Raw genomic sequence first — 13,363 nt, forward strand, 5'->3', positions numbered from 1 at the left:
TCCCACAGTGGGTACACAGTACTCAGGACCACTGTGCACCCAGTACTGGGCATATCTCATCCCATCCCATTCCATCCTCATCCTGGGGCTCCCTGACCCCCTTTTATGTTGTCACATCAGCTCTGTAGTGGGTACCGTGCACTCAGATCCAGGTTTACCCCATTTACCCCATCTCATCCCATTCCACCCTGACCAATCCTCCTCCTCATCCGAGGGCTCTCTGACCCCTTTTATGCAGTGACATCAGTCCTGCAGTGGGTACACAGTGCTCAGGACCACTGCGCACCAGGCTCTGGGCTTACCCCATCCCATCCCATCCCCAGGAATGCTGGAGCACCGGCCCTGCACGCCTGCCGCGCCCCGACGCACTGCCTGCAGGCAGGGTGTGCGCAGGAGAGGTGCCACCTGCACCGCCTGGTGACAAGGGGACAGCCAAAGTCACCCCCAGGGACAGCACAGCAAAGAAGAACACAATCCCCAGCACCCCCTGCTGGCCCGGGACCCCCATCCTGCAGGGCTTGGGGACTCCCTGGGATGTCCCCAGAGTGCCATGGTGTCCATGGGGGGACACAGGGGCAGCCCTGTGACAGGGAGGTGACAGGGACACAGTGACACCCTCAGCAGGCACAGTGACCTCTCCACCCCCTGCAGGGAGGAGAAGCCAGGCGGTGTTTTTCTATATTTTTATTATAAAAACTCTTTTTTTTTGGCATTCTCACATCTCTGCTCATGAAAATCTCACTCACCCGGTGGCCCCCCCTCTGCCCGGTGCCCCCCATGCCCAGTGCCCCCCCAGCCCCTGGAGCAGAGTGACCAGAGACCAATATTTACAGATGCTGCCAGGAACTGGGGAGGGAGGGGATGCCTGTGCCCACCAGGAGGCTGATTTGGGGGGGTCCCACCTGATCCCTTCTCCCCTGGGAAGGAGGGGTGGCAGTGGGCTGGGGGTGCCCCCCTTGCCCTGGGGGGCAGCAGGAGGGGCAGGGGCAGAGCCGGGGGGTGCAGGGGACCTGTGGCACAGTATTTACAGGGGGTCCCCCTGGCACGCGTGCGCGCGCGCACACACACACACACACACACACACACACACACACACACACACACACGGGGAGTTGGCACCCACGGGACAGGCACAGCCACGCGGGGAGGGGGGGACACACCGGTACCCACTGGCCCCCTTTGGCACACGTGGCAGTGGGGAAGCGGGTGGGCAGGGGTGGGGAGGGGGGCGCGGGGGCTGCCTTCATCTGAGCCGGAGAGTTCACGGAGGATCAGGGTGGGGACACCAGGGAGAGGTGCCCAACGCCAGCGGCGTCACCGCAGCCATGCCCCTGGGGTGGCACCAGCCCCGGGGGACATGGGAGGACACGCGGGAACCCAACCCAATAAATTAGAGGTGGGGTGGGAAGGGAGGAAGGGGACACCAGGAGGGGGTCAGAGCCCGTTGGGGGAGCGCTGGATGAACGGCACTTTGCTGAGCTCCACCACGGGCGAGCGGGGCTTGTTCTGCATGCGGGGCACCCGCTGCAGCAGCTGCTGTGCCTGGTGCTGTGCGTCCCGCAGCTCCTTCCGCCACTGCACCAGCTCGGGGTCACTCTGCGGGGCAGGGAACGGGTCAGGAGGGGCTCCCCAAGGGGACAGAGCGGCCAGGAAATGCCCAGGGCAGGGAACAGGTCAGAACAGGCTCCCCAGGATGCCAGGGCAGAGGACAGGATAGCCAAGAACTCCCCAGGCAGCATACAGGGTGGTGGGCTCCCCAGGGTGCCAGGGAAGGGTATGGAGTGGTTGGGTGCTCCCCAGGGCAGGCCACGGGGTGTCAGGGCAGGGGACTGGTGGTTTGGGGTTTGCTGAGGCACCAGAGCAAGATTTGGTTTGTCACGGTCTCCCCAGAGTGCCAGGGCTCCTGGTTTGGGGCTCCCTGGGGTGCCAGGGCAAGGTACAGGGTAGTTTGGGTCTCCCTGGGTTCTGGAGCTGCCCCAAGCTTTTAGTATTCATGCCCTGTCACGGCTTGAAGGACTAAATGTGCAGGGCTAGTGGCCAGCAAGAGGTGGCCAGTCTGGAGGTGACTAGTACCTAGCAGAGGGGGTAGCTAGCAGATAGCAGGAGTTGGCCAGCACCCAGCAAGGTTTGGTTAGTGCCCAGCGGGAGCAAGTGGCACTCGAGGAAGACGGCCAGTGAGGGGGCAGGGGGTGGCCAGCACCCAGCAGAGATGCCAGTGGCCCCAGAGGCTGGCTAGCCCTAGGGGTGACCCAGGGGGAGGGGGGCACACTCACATCACACTGCAGCACAAACTGCTTGCCCCCGCGGATGCGGAGCAGGATGCACTTCCGCTCCTTCACCTGCGTCTCCTCCACCGAGTCGATCTCCTCCATGGTGAGCAGGGACTGCTGGGGGGACAGGCTCAGCCCGGCCCCTGGCCCCCCACGCACCCCAAACCCCTCACAGTGCACCCCCCGTGCCCGGCACACCCTGGCACCCACCCAGTGCCGTGCTGTGCCCGCCTTACCGGCGACTCGCCCTCCCCACGCCACTCGAGGCGGTTGGGAAAGAGGTAGAAGTAGCGGCGCTGCCACTGTGTCAGGAAGGGGTTGCCCAGCTTGGCCATGTACCCGTGCATGATGCAGTCCTTGCCCATGGCGTACTCTGTGTCCGGGAGAGGCGGGGTCAGCCCCGGATGCATCCCGAGGGGGCTGTCAGGGTGGGGGTCCCCAGCCCCACTCACCCTCCTCGTGGCCCAGCTGCTTGTTCTTGGCCTTCTTGCGGGCCTCCAGCTTGTCGGTGTCGGCGTTGACGGCGTTGAAGACAGTCTCGGTCACCTCCTGCTGCCAGCGCTCCGAGATGGTGAGCGGAAAATTGCGGTACAGCTCCTGGTCGCTCTCCAGCAGCTGGGCAGGGCAGGATGCTGGGGTGAGGGGCTGGTGGGCACCCCACGCCCCCATGCTCAGCCCCTGCGTCCCAGTACCTTGATGCCCTTGGTGTCCTCCTCGTCGAAGGAGCCGATGTCGAAGGCGTCGGCCGCGTTCACCTCGCCGCGGGGCGGGATGAGGGGCGGTGGGTACTGCGGGTCAGAGGGGGGTCAGAATGGGGGGTCAGAGGGGTGGCTGCCTGTGTCCGTGTCCCTGTCCCCAACCATGGGTGTAGTGCCCCTCACCTTCTGCAGGAAAACCATCTGCCAGTCCAGGCCCTTGAAGAAGGGCTCCTCCTTCACCTCCTGAGCCCTGGGGAGGGAGGAGGGCGGGTGAGCTGTGCTCTCAGGGCAGTGCACCAGCACACCCTCCCTGGTACCCCAGGGGTTTCAGGGGCACTCACCCACGCCCCATGCAGCCCAGGCGCCGGTTGACATCCCGCTGCAGCAGCCCCTCGAGCAGGGAGCGCAGCTCCGGGGAGAAGGAGTCCGGCAGCTCCACGGCCTGTGGGAGATTCCATGAACACGCTGGCACCAAGGGACATGCGTACACAGGGCTAGGGATGCACACAGATGTGCACAGGATACACGCAGATGGGCACGAACATGCACTCTGGGCATGGCTCAGCGTGAAGGACCAGCTGTCCCTGACCCCTCACACCCCCAGTGAGCCCCCCAGGCCGCCACCAGCACATGGTGGGGGGCACAACAGCCCAGGGGTGCTCATGCCCTGCCCTCACATCAGCACCCACCAGCACACACACACACACAGGGGTGCCCCCACTCACCATGGTGAGGGTCATCCGGTCAATCTCATGCTTGTCCTTTGTCTTATGCTGCCGAAATGGGCTGTGCCTGCGGCGTCAAAGGGAAAGGGGGGTCAGTGGTGCTCACCTGTGCCCACCCGTGCCCACCTGAGCCCAACACTCACCCCCGGAGCAGTTTGAAGAGCATACAGCCCAGGGAGAACCAGTCGGCACTGCTGTCGTACGCCACCCCCTTCTGCAGCACCTCCGGCGCCATGTACCCGTGGGTGCCCCTGGGGAGGGGGCACAGGGGGGTCAGGGGCCGCCCCGGGCGGGTGGGCAGGGCGGGCAGGGGTGTGGGCACACTCACACGCTGGCGTGGGGCTTCTTCTTAGAGAAGTCGCAGGCCAGGCCCAGGTCGGAGATGCGGACGTGCCCAAACTCGTCCAGGAGGATGTTTGCTGGCTGCCAAGACATGGCATTCCCCCTGAGCCCAAGGACAGCCCATGGGCACAGCTGGGGAGCTCTGTGGGATTTCGGGTGTCCACAGGACTGAGGTGGGACTGGGAAGTGTTGATGGGGTCAGTGAGTACCCGCCCCGAGGTCTCAGAGTCTGCGATGGATCTTAGGGATGGATCCTGCAGTGTCAGGGGTGCCCAAGGGACGTGAGGGTGCCCTCTGGATTTGGGGAGTGCCCACAGTGTCTGAGGGCTCCTGCAGGGTGGCTGTGACACCTGTGACTGCCCATGGAGTCCTGAGGGAGGTTTCTAAAGGCCTGAGGATGCTAACAGGGCATCCTCTGGGGTCTGAGGGTGCCCACAGGGGCATGGGTGCCTGTGGGGACGGTCACCTTGAGGTCACGGTACACGACGAAACGGCTGTGCATGTGCTCCAGGCCCAGGATGATCTCGGCCGCATAGAACCTCATCTCCGCCTCCGAGAAGACGCCGTGCTGGGACAGGTGATAGTGCAGGTCCCCCCCTGTGACCACAGGGACCAGCTGTCACCCTGGCACTGCCCCCTGAGCCACGGGGTCCCTCGGGACCGGGGCCTCACCGTTCATGAGGTCGAGGATGAAGCTGAGCTTGTCGGGCGTGTGGAAGGCGTACGACATGCACACGATGAACGGGCAGTCCTGGCAGAAGACACGGGGGGGGTCACCCTCCCTGTCCCTGTCCCCTGTCCCCTGTCCCCTGCCACAGCCCACCAGCAGGGTGCCAGCCCTGCCCGTATGCCCTCACCCCGGTGCTGACGAGGGACAGCATGATGCGCTCGTTGAGGGCCAGTGTCTCGCCCTGCTTCATCTTGATGCGCTTCTTGTCCAAGCACTTCATGGCATACCTGGGGGCACGGAGTCCCTGCAGCCACTGTGTCCCCACAGCCATACCACCGTGCCCCTCCAGTGCCACCACCCACGGCCACATCCCCACCGCCACCTCCCACCCATGGCACTGATGTCCCTGTAGCCATGACAATATTTCCACAACATCCTGACACGTGTCATCATGGCAACACCCCCGCAGGTGCCCTCAGGACCACCAGCAGCCCCAAATCACAGGTGGATCCCTCTACCCCCCCCACATGGAGCATCCCCTGTTACATTTTGCCCGTGTCCGCTTTCCGGCAGCCGTAGACCTCCCCGAAACCGCCGCGGCCGATGATTCGGTGAACACTGAAGTCGTTCATGGTGAGCTGGAGGGGGTGACAGGGAGGCACAGGTGAGCCTGGACACCTGGGTCCGTGGCGGGGGGGGGATCCACCCCCTGCCTCAGTTTCCCCAGGGGAGGAACACAGAGGCTCCCCGTGTCCCCCTCCCTGGAGGTGCATCCTGGGGTGCAGGGATTCCTGCTCACATGGATGTTCAGCTCCACATTCTTCCACTGGCAGAACCGCGTGAACTTGTCACTGCAAGGAAGCACAGAGAGGGCAAGAGTGGAGACCCTGGAGAAACACCCCCTGCCAAGAACCCTCGGATTTGTCTGGATACAGGTAGCACCCCCTGGGACCCTTGTCTGGGAACACAGACCCCAGGACAGATCTGGGGATGAGAAGTGTTCCCTGAGTCCTCAGTGTAGTGACAGATACCCCTGGAGCTCTATCTAAGAAGGGACCCCCTGATCCCAGTCTGGGCTGGGAGATCCAGGTCTCCAGGGGGATGGGACACCCCGATCCATGTGGGACTTTCCCCCCAACTCACCTCTCGATGAATTTCTGGAAGATGCCCCCTCGCAGGTTCTGGCAGATCTCCTCAATGTAAGGCTGGAGGGGACACAGAGCTCAGCACGGTGTCCCCAGGGATACCCACGTCACCCATCCCCCACCATTACGTGAGGTCTCTCCATCCCTGGGATTTCACAACACCCACTGCCACTTCCAGGTCCCCAGGGATGCTTCTGCCACTCAGGGTCACCTGAATCTCTTGGGACCACAACATCACCAGCCCTGGGGACTCCACTGTCACCCCAGGGTGACATCCCTGCTACCTCCAGCTCCCAATCCCCTGATGACCACCCCATGGGGACCATCAGCAATCTCCCCTCACTCCCACCATGCTGGGGACACTCACACCATCCCTTGGGCTCCCCATACTTTCTGAGAACCCTCCCTCCCCCACAGCTCCAGGGACTCCTGTCATCCCCAGCCCCCTTTAAGGATTAACTCCCCGAGTACCACAGGTGGCAGGGACTCCCTCTCTGTCCTGGGTGATGCCCACCTGGAAGAGATCTGGGGGCACCTGCTTCTTGCTCAGACGGCTCTGGACATGCTCCGTGGCACTCTTGGAGAAGGGCTGTGGGGTGAGATGGGATTGTGTCACCCTGGATAGAAGGGACAGGGACACAGGGGCCAGGCAGGGGAAAACCCACGGAGGGGGTCTGTGTCTGGGTTTATGGCTCCCAGGATAGAGCCTGTGGAGGATTTGGAGCTCCCTCTGAAGACACTGGGTACCAGGCCCCTGTGGGGGGGACACCCCTCCCACCCCGGTGCCTTGCCCCATGGCACGGCACTCACGTGGGAGCAGGCCAGCAGCTCCTTCATGATGTAATGGTCGAATATGTGGCGACTCTGGGCGGCTCGTTCCTCCTCCGAGTCCAGTTTCTCGTACTTCTTGATCTGGAGAGGGCACAGCTCCCGTGGCACAGGGGCATGCAGGGCCTGGGACACTGGGAACTGTGGTCCCAGCCCTTCCGTGTGCCACATCCCATTGGCACACGATGGTTATCCCATCCTCCGTGTCCCCTAAGCAGCACCTCCCGGCTCCCTGGACACTGTCACCTTGGGTACTGCTCTTGGCACCACGTCTGTGGGCCTGTAGGTACCAAACCCTAACCCACCCCTCCTCGTGAACACAGGGCTGTCAGGGGGGTGCCCCCATCTCACCTCCTCATAGAACTCCATCAGGGGCTTGGCCTCCTCAGCCTGGTTGAAGGCAAAGTCCCGGAAAAGCAGGTAGCCTGGCAGGGACAGAGCCACAGCATGAGAGATGCCAGCCCCACGGCCCACATCAAAGGACACAGGGACCATCCCCTGGGCCTGCCTGGCCCTGCTGCCACCCCCATGCCAGGCTTGGAGAAGGGGAAATGCCAAGGACGGACCGGTGAGGATTTGGCAGGGTGACACGGGGGACAAGGCTGGCACAGGGAGCAGTGCTGTGGGGCACCGTGGGGCAGGGTAGGGGGGCAGTGAGGGGGCTGATGTGGAGGGGGACACCGTGTCAGGGGCATGGGCAGGCACCACGGGCAGGCTGCTGTGGGGAGGACGTGCCCGGAAACCGCCGGAGCCGGCAGGAGGAAGTGAGAGGCGCTTCCTGCCCAGGACGGTTAAGGCTGGCGTGGGGGGAAGTGACAGGGCGGGGGACATGGGGTGGGGAACGTGGCGCAGCCCCCTGGCACCCATGTCCAGCCCGGCCCCACAGCCCCCCTGCTACCTCCAGGGGGCAGGGGAATGGCCATGGCCACTACAACTGTCGTGGTGGCCACCAGCCCACCCTTGAGGGGGCTCCCCCAAGTGCCCCCCGTGTCCCCCACGGCCCCCCCGTGCCCCCAGCTCACCGATCTTCTGCGTGAAGATCTTGTCAAAGGTCACCTCTCCCCGGTCCTCCAGGTACTTCTGCATGACGCTGCGGATGCTGGGGGACACCAGAGGGACTCAGTGCCCCCCGTGCCCCCTGAAAGACCCCTGCTCCCAACACACTCCCGTGCCCATCATACTCCTCCTCTCCCACTCCTCCCGTGTCCCCCAAGCCCTGGTGGCACACCTATCCTCCCGTGTTGTGTGTCCCCACCCAAGTGTGACAAGTTACTGGGCCCCTGTAAGGATCACAGGGTGTCCCACGCACTGGGGGTCCAAGGGAGGTTGGGGAGGAGGGTATCCCCAAAAAGCCTCCTGGGTGCCTGGAAGTGAAGTCACAGGAGGGCACTGGGGTCTGGAAGGGGGAGTGGGGACCCTGACCATATGTGTGCACCTGGACACAGGTGTGTGTGTGTGTAAACATGAGCATGCACGGCAGCAGGAGAGCAGGGGGGTGACGTGGTGGAGACAGAGGGGGTGTATACACATGACTCTATGTCCATGTCCCTGTGTCTCCCTGTTTGTGTCTGTCTGTTGGGCAGGTTGACTGTGTCATCCATGTCTGTGTGTCCATGTGACAGCCAGGATGTGTGTGTGCCCATGTCTGGGTGTCCACATCTGTCTGTCCGTGCGTCAGGAAGGATTTGTGTGTGTGCCTATGTCTGCGTGTCTGTGTGTATGTCAGGCAGGATATGTGTGTGCCCATGTCCGTGTGCCTGTGTCCGTGTGCCTGTCTGTATGCCAAGCAGGATGTGTCCATGTCTGTGTGTCCGTGTGTGTCCATGACCATGTCCGTGTGTCCCTGTCCACGTCTGTGTGTCAGTGTGTGCGTGTCCATGTCCGTGTGCCCATATCCTTGTCCGTGTGTCTGTGTCCATGTGTCTGTGTCCGTGTCCATGTCCACGTCCGTGTGTCCACGTCCGTGTGTCCGTGTGTCCGTGCCCGTGTGTGTCCGTGTGTCCGTGTGCCTGTGCCGGGGCAGGACGCGGTGCCGGAGCGCAGCCCGGGCAGGTGTTCCCGGCCGGTGCCGCGCACAGACGTGTGCGGGAGTGTCTGTGACACGCGGGTGTGAGCGAGCGGCGCCGGGAGCGGCGCGGGACGGGATGCGCGGGGGCCGCGGGGGGGTCTCGGGGCTGAGAGTGGACGGACGGACGGACGGACCCCCGGAGTGGCAGCGGCGGGGCCTCACCTGGGCTCGGGCAGGACGATCCTCTTGCTGGCGCGGGCGGCGGGCGCGGCGCGGCTCTTCTCCATGGCCATCAGGTAACTCACGTCCGCCAGCACCGCCTCCAGGTCCGCCATCGTCCCGCGCCGCGGACCCGCCGCCGCCGCCCCGGCCCGACCCGCCGGCCCCGGAACCGGAACCGCGCCCGGAAGCGGAACGGGGCCGGGCCGGGGGAGCCGGGCGGGGGCGCGGGGAGCGGCCGGGTCGGGCTCGGCGGCGCCGGGACACGGGACACGCGGGGCCGGGAGCGCCGGGAGCGCCCGCAGAGGGAACGGGGCGCGGCCGCACCGGGAACGGCGGGCGGGGCCTGCGCCGCCGCCCCGCCCAGCCAGGGGGGACCGCGACACCGACGGCAGCGGGGGGTGACACCGGGGGGGACAGTGGGGGTGTCTGCGACATTATGTGTGTGTGACACCGGCTGTGACACCGGTGTGTGACAGTGAGAGTGTGACATTATGTGGGGGTGACACCGGGTGTGACACTGTGTGTGTGTGAGACACTGTGTGTGTGTGAGACACTGTGTGTGTGTTGTGAGACACTGTGTGTGTGTGTGACATTATGGGTGTGTGACACTGGGTGTGGGTGTGTGACACCAGTGTGTGACACTGGGTGTGGGTGTGTGACACTGGGTGTGACACTGGGTGTGGGTGTGTGACACCAGTGTGTGACACTGGGTGTGGGTGTGTGACACTGGGTGTGACACTGGGTGTGGGTGTGTGACACTGGGTGTGACATCAGGGGTGTGTGTGTGACACTGTATGTGACACTGGGGACTGTGTGTAACTGTGTGACAACAGGTGTGTGTGATACTGGGTGTGACACCAGGAACATGTGTGTTACACCAGGTGTGTCTCTCTGTGTGACACTGGGTAGGTGACACTGGGTGCGTCTGACACCAGGGGTATGTGTGACACTGTGTGTGTGTGACACCATGTGAGTGTGACACTGGCTCTGTCTCACTGTGTGTGACACTGGGTGGGTGACACTGGGGGCGGGTGGGTGTGACACTGTGGATATAACACCGTGAATGTGTGACACCATGTGACACTGGCTCTGTCTCCCTGTGTGTGACACTGTGACATTGGCTGTGTCTCACTGTGTGTGACACTGTGTGTGCGTGACACTGTGGGTGTGACACCGTGAATGTGTGATACTGTGTATGTGTGCCACCATGTGACACCAGCTGTGTGACACCATGTGTGTGTGACACTGGCTGGGTGTGTGACAGTGGCTCTGTGTGTGATGCCCTGCATGTGACCAAGCAGGTGTGATGCATGACATCTCACGTGTCACCCCACATCACACGGTGTGACACCAGGTGTGACCACACGCCAGTGCATGTGACACCATGTGCAGGCTCCCTGTCCCCAGGACCAGGAGGGGACACCAGGAGGGGACAAGCAGGGGCTCTAGGTGCTCTGATTCGCTTGGTCCTGATGCATCACTCAGGTGACACACAGGGACTGGGACACAGGGAGGGTGGCGTTGGCCTCGCCACCTGTGGAGGAGGATGTCACCCACGGAAGAGCAAGCCCTGCACCTCACCATGCAAATGTCACAGCCCGACCGCTGGGGGACGTGGGCTGTGACATCCCTGCAGGCTGGGGGATGCCAAATGTCACCCTGGTGGCCCAGGAATCCACCAAAAGAGATCAGAGGGCAAGGACTCACATGGCCCTGCCAGGAGGTGGTAGGACACAAGCACAGCTGCCACCACCCACCAGGATGGGGACACAGGGATGGCTGCTACTGCCACCCCAAGAAGATGGACAGGGGGGACAGAGGAGGTCCCAGCCTCATCCCCTCCACTTCCCTCACAGACAAACAATGGGCAGAGCCAACACTCAGGGATTTTAGTTCGTTGGTTTTTTTTTTCTTTTACATTTTTTATTCCAAGAATCCACCCCCAAGAAACAAAATATTTCCCTTGGGAGGCTGGGATCTTCCCTCCCCCCCACAACAGTCTTGTGGTAATATGTTATGAGTAAAGATCCTCTCTAAAAATCCCAGAAAAAAAAAAAAGGAAAAAAAAAAAGGAAAGGCAAACTGAAAATGAATCAAAAGTAACTGCCAAGTAGGTGCCCTCCCTCTGCCCCAGCCAAGAACCCCAACCCCAACTGAGAGAGCGCAAGACTTCGTTTGCTTTTACCCTTAATGCTTACATTTAATTTTAAAGCACAAACATCAGAGATGGACTCTAAATCGCCAACAAAAAAATAGATATTTACAATATTTCTCCAGGGAGGGGAAGGGAGGGAGGGACGGAGGGACGGGGATGGGTGGGGGATTAAAACAAAACAAAAACCACAACCAAACCCTTAAACAAGTAACTTTGCTTGCAGGAGTTGTCTTTAGGGAGCAGGCTGGGTTGGTTTTAAATCACTAAGTGATTTTTTTTATTATATATAATTCTCTTTTTTTCTTCCTTGTGGATTTGCACCACACCGGGGTGGTGAGGAGGGTCGCCCACAGGCGTCTCTGCAGGGCACAGCGGGAAGGGGGCGCTGTCCCCGTGGAGGAGGGACCCCCAGAGGGGGGGAGCCCCTGGCCCTTCCAGCCACACTCAACCCCAGCTCTTTTTAGTTTTCTTTCTTGTTGCAAAACTCAAAATGAATCCAAAGGAAAAAGAAAAGCTTTTAATTCTTCCGACGTCTTCCCGGGTCGCCACCGCCAAGAGAGGCTGAGGCCGAAGGGTGTTCCTCTCACCCAGGGGTGTTTTCCTGCTCCAAGCCCTCCAGCAGTGAGGCCACACCACCCCTTGTCCAGGCACTCCGGGATTGTCCCCTCGGATCCCCCTGTGGCAGCCGGGGAAAGTCCCCACGCCCAGGAAGGGGGTGGGTGGCCACCTCTCCTCCCTTATTGCTTCTGAAGCAGCAGGGGGGTGGGCTGCCCTCGGGGGGACCCCCCTGTGGGGCTGGGGACGGGTGGCACAGAGGGGACACCCTGGATTGTGCTATCTGTACGCTGCCAGGGAGAAAGCGGGGTGCTGACATGGGGGGGAGAGAGTTGGGGAGCGTCCGGGCACAGGCAGGACAGGGAGGGAAATAAAATAGTGACCCAGAAAAAGAAGATTCCAACCTTTTTTCCTTTCTTTTTTTTCTTTCTTTTTTTTTTGTTGTCTTTTTTTTTGTTTTGTTTTTTTTTTGTTGTTTTTTTTGTTGTTTTTTTTTAAAGTGCAAAAAGCTCTCTGCTGCCCTAGAGAGAGGTTCTTTGGACCGACCATTCATTGCAAAGGAAAATCGGCAGCGAAAAGGGGGGTGGGGGAAGGAGAGGACGATGCAGGGGGGTGGCCGTGCCAGTTCGGTCCCGGGCCATGGAACAGCCCTCGCCCCTCCGGCCCCAGAGTGCTTCACGGTGCCGGGAGCTGGGGAGGAAGAGGAGGCAGCTCCTGTCCCCCCCACGTGCTCACTCACCCCTGGCTGATGCTTCCCGAGTCCTCCCTGAGCTCTGATGTACCTGTGGGTTCTCCCCTGCTCCATCCCCTCGGACAGACGGGAAGGCTGATGCTGTCCCAGAGTGGAAGCGAGTTATCCCCCAGCCTCGCCCCTCCGGGCTCTCAAAGCCCCTGCTCCTGGTGACACCCCAGCCACGGGGCTCCTGCCCTCGGCACCCAAAGAGCCGCCCAGATGTGTGGAAGCAGCGGGAGAAGGAGGGGGATGTATCACAGTCCCTGCAGCTGGATGAGGGGAAGAGAAAGGGCGTGAGAGCGCAGGGCAAGCGCCGAGCTGGTGGTGGCACAGAGGGGTATGGGGTGTTTCGGCTCTGCTCCCGCTTCCTTGGAGAGACCCTCAAGCTTTGTGCTACCGCGGAAGTGACAAGTGTTTCAAGGCAAGGAGACGATGGGAAGGAAGGGGAAAAGCTGGGGGAAGAGGGTGCCCCATTTCTCTGCACAGAGACCTCTGTTACAAGCTCCACTCCAGGAGCGGCCAGCCTCTGGGCTGAGGCTCCCTGCCATGTGCCCATTCCTCCTCTGGTACTGGCCAGCCTGGCGGGACATCTTCCTCGGCAGAAGTCCCGGGGAAGGAGGAGGAGGAAGGACAGTGGAGCAGCGGCCCTGCCTGCCGAGTCAGGTGGGAGGCAGGACACGGAGGGCAAGGTGGGGAGGTGGAGGAGCGGCTCTCCGAGAGGGGTGGGATGGGCTCTTTTCCTTCTCCTCAGTCTGCCCCGGGGAGGGTCTCTAGCTGATTTTTTGGATCAGCTTCTCATCGGACAGGCAGTAGAGGCTGTTGATGGACAGGTCCGAGATGAAGTGCTCACAGGCTTTGCGGGTGATCTGTTTGCAACCTCGCAGGTCGATTAGGGTGACGTTGGAGATGCGGCGCAGGTACAGCAAGGCCTGGTCCGTCAGCTTATTGCAGCCTGCAGGGAAAGGAGAGCTAGAGTGAGGGGAACAGCTCTGGGAAGACATCCCGTGTCGTG

General features: G+C 61.9%; 2 protein-coding genes across 4 annotated transcripts in view; both read right to left on the reverse strand.

Moving 5' to 3' along the window:
* Positions 1–669: 669 nt before the first annotated feature.
* On the reverse strand, positions 670–9,089 carry GRK2 (G protein-coupled receptor kinase 2). Of its 2 annotated transcripts, none has more exons than XM_064657048.1 (21): positions 8,909–9,089; positions 7,701–7,777; positions 7,030–7,103; positions 6,661–6,762; positions 6,365–6,439; positions 5,849–5,910; positions 5,505–5,556; positions 5,252–5,343; positions 4,893–4,992; positions 4,708–4,786; positions 4,502–4,632; positions 4,022–4,116; positions 3,837–3,944; positions 3,694–3,760; positions 3,310–3,410; positions 3,152–3,218; positions 2,963–3,058; positions 2,723–2,885; positions 2,507–2,643; positions 2,274–2,384; positions 670–1,596 (listed from the first exon to the last, which is right to left on the reverse strand). In XM_064657048.1, exons 1-21 carry the CDS (start codon positions 9,019–9,021, stop codon positions 1,435–1,437), a joined length of 2,064 nt encoding a protein of 687 aa, XP_064513118.1. In that variant the 5' UTR covers positions 9,022–9,089; the 3' UTR covers positions 670–1,434. The 2 variants fall into 2 exon arrangements, with proteins under 2 accessions (XP_064513118.1, XP_064513117.1); XM_064657047.1 differs by having other exon boundaries at positions 2,274–2,387; positions 8,909–9,087.
* A 1,993-nt stretch (positions 9,090–11,082) lies between these two features.
* The window catches only part of KDM2A (lysine demethylase 2A), a 36,577-nt gene continuing 34,296 nt past the window's right edge, over positions 11,083–13,363 (reverse strand). For both annotated transcript variants that reach the window (XM_064657050.1, XM_064657051.1), the window contains one exon: positions 11,083–13,303. In XM_064657050.1, the coding sequence (XP_064513120.1) occupies positions 13,122–13,303 (182 nt within the window). In that variant the 3' untranslated portion in view covers positions 11,083–13,121. The remainder of the gene's footprint in view (positions 13,304–13,363) is intronic.

The sequence above is a fragment of the Pseudopipra pipra genome, chromosome 6, assembly GCF_036250125.1.
Source record: "Pseudopipra pipra isolate bDixPip1 chromosome 6, bDixPip1.hap1, whole genome shotgun sequence".
Lineage (NCBI taxonomy): Eukaryota > Metazoa > Chordata > Aves > Passeriformes > Pipridae > Pseudopipra > Pseudopipra pipra.

Bases quoted from the DNA above. Each gene is read 5' to 3' on its own strand.
- GRK2 (XM_064657047.1), bottom strand. From the start codon at position 9,021: ATGGCGGACCTGGAGGCGGTGCTGGCGGACGTGAGTTACCTGATGGCC. The intron at 5,911-6,364 runs GTGGGCATCACC...TGTCCCCTCCAG, and splicing joins TGCCCCCAGATCTCTTCCAG to CCTTACATTGAGGAGATCTG. The intron at 5,344-5,504 runs GTGAGCAGGAAT...CACCCCCTCCAG, and splicing joins ATGTGGAGCTGAACATCCAT to CTCACCATGAACGACTTCAG.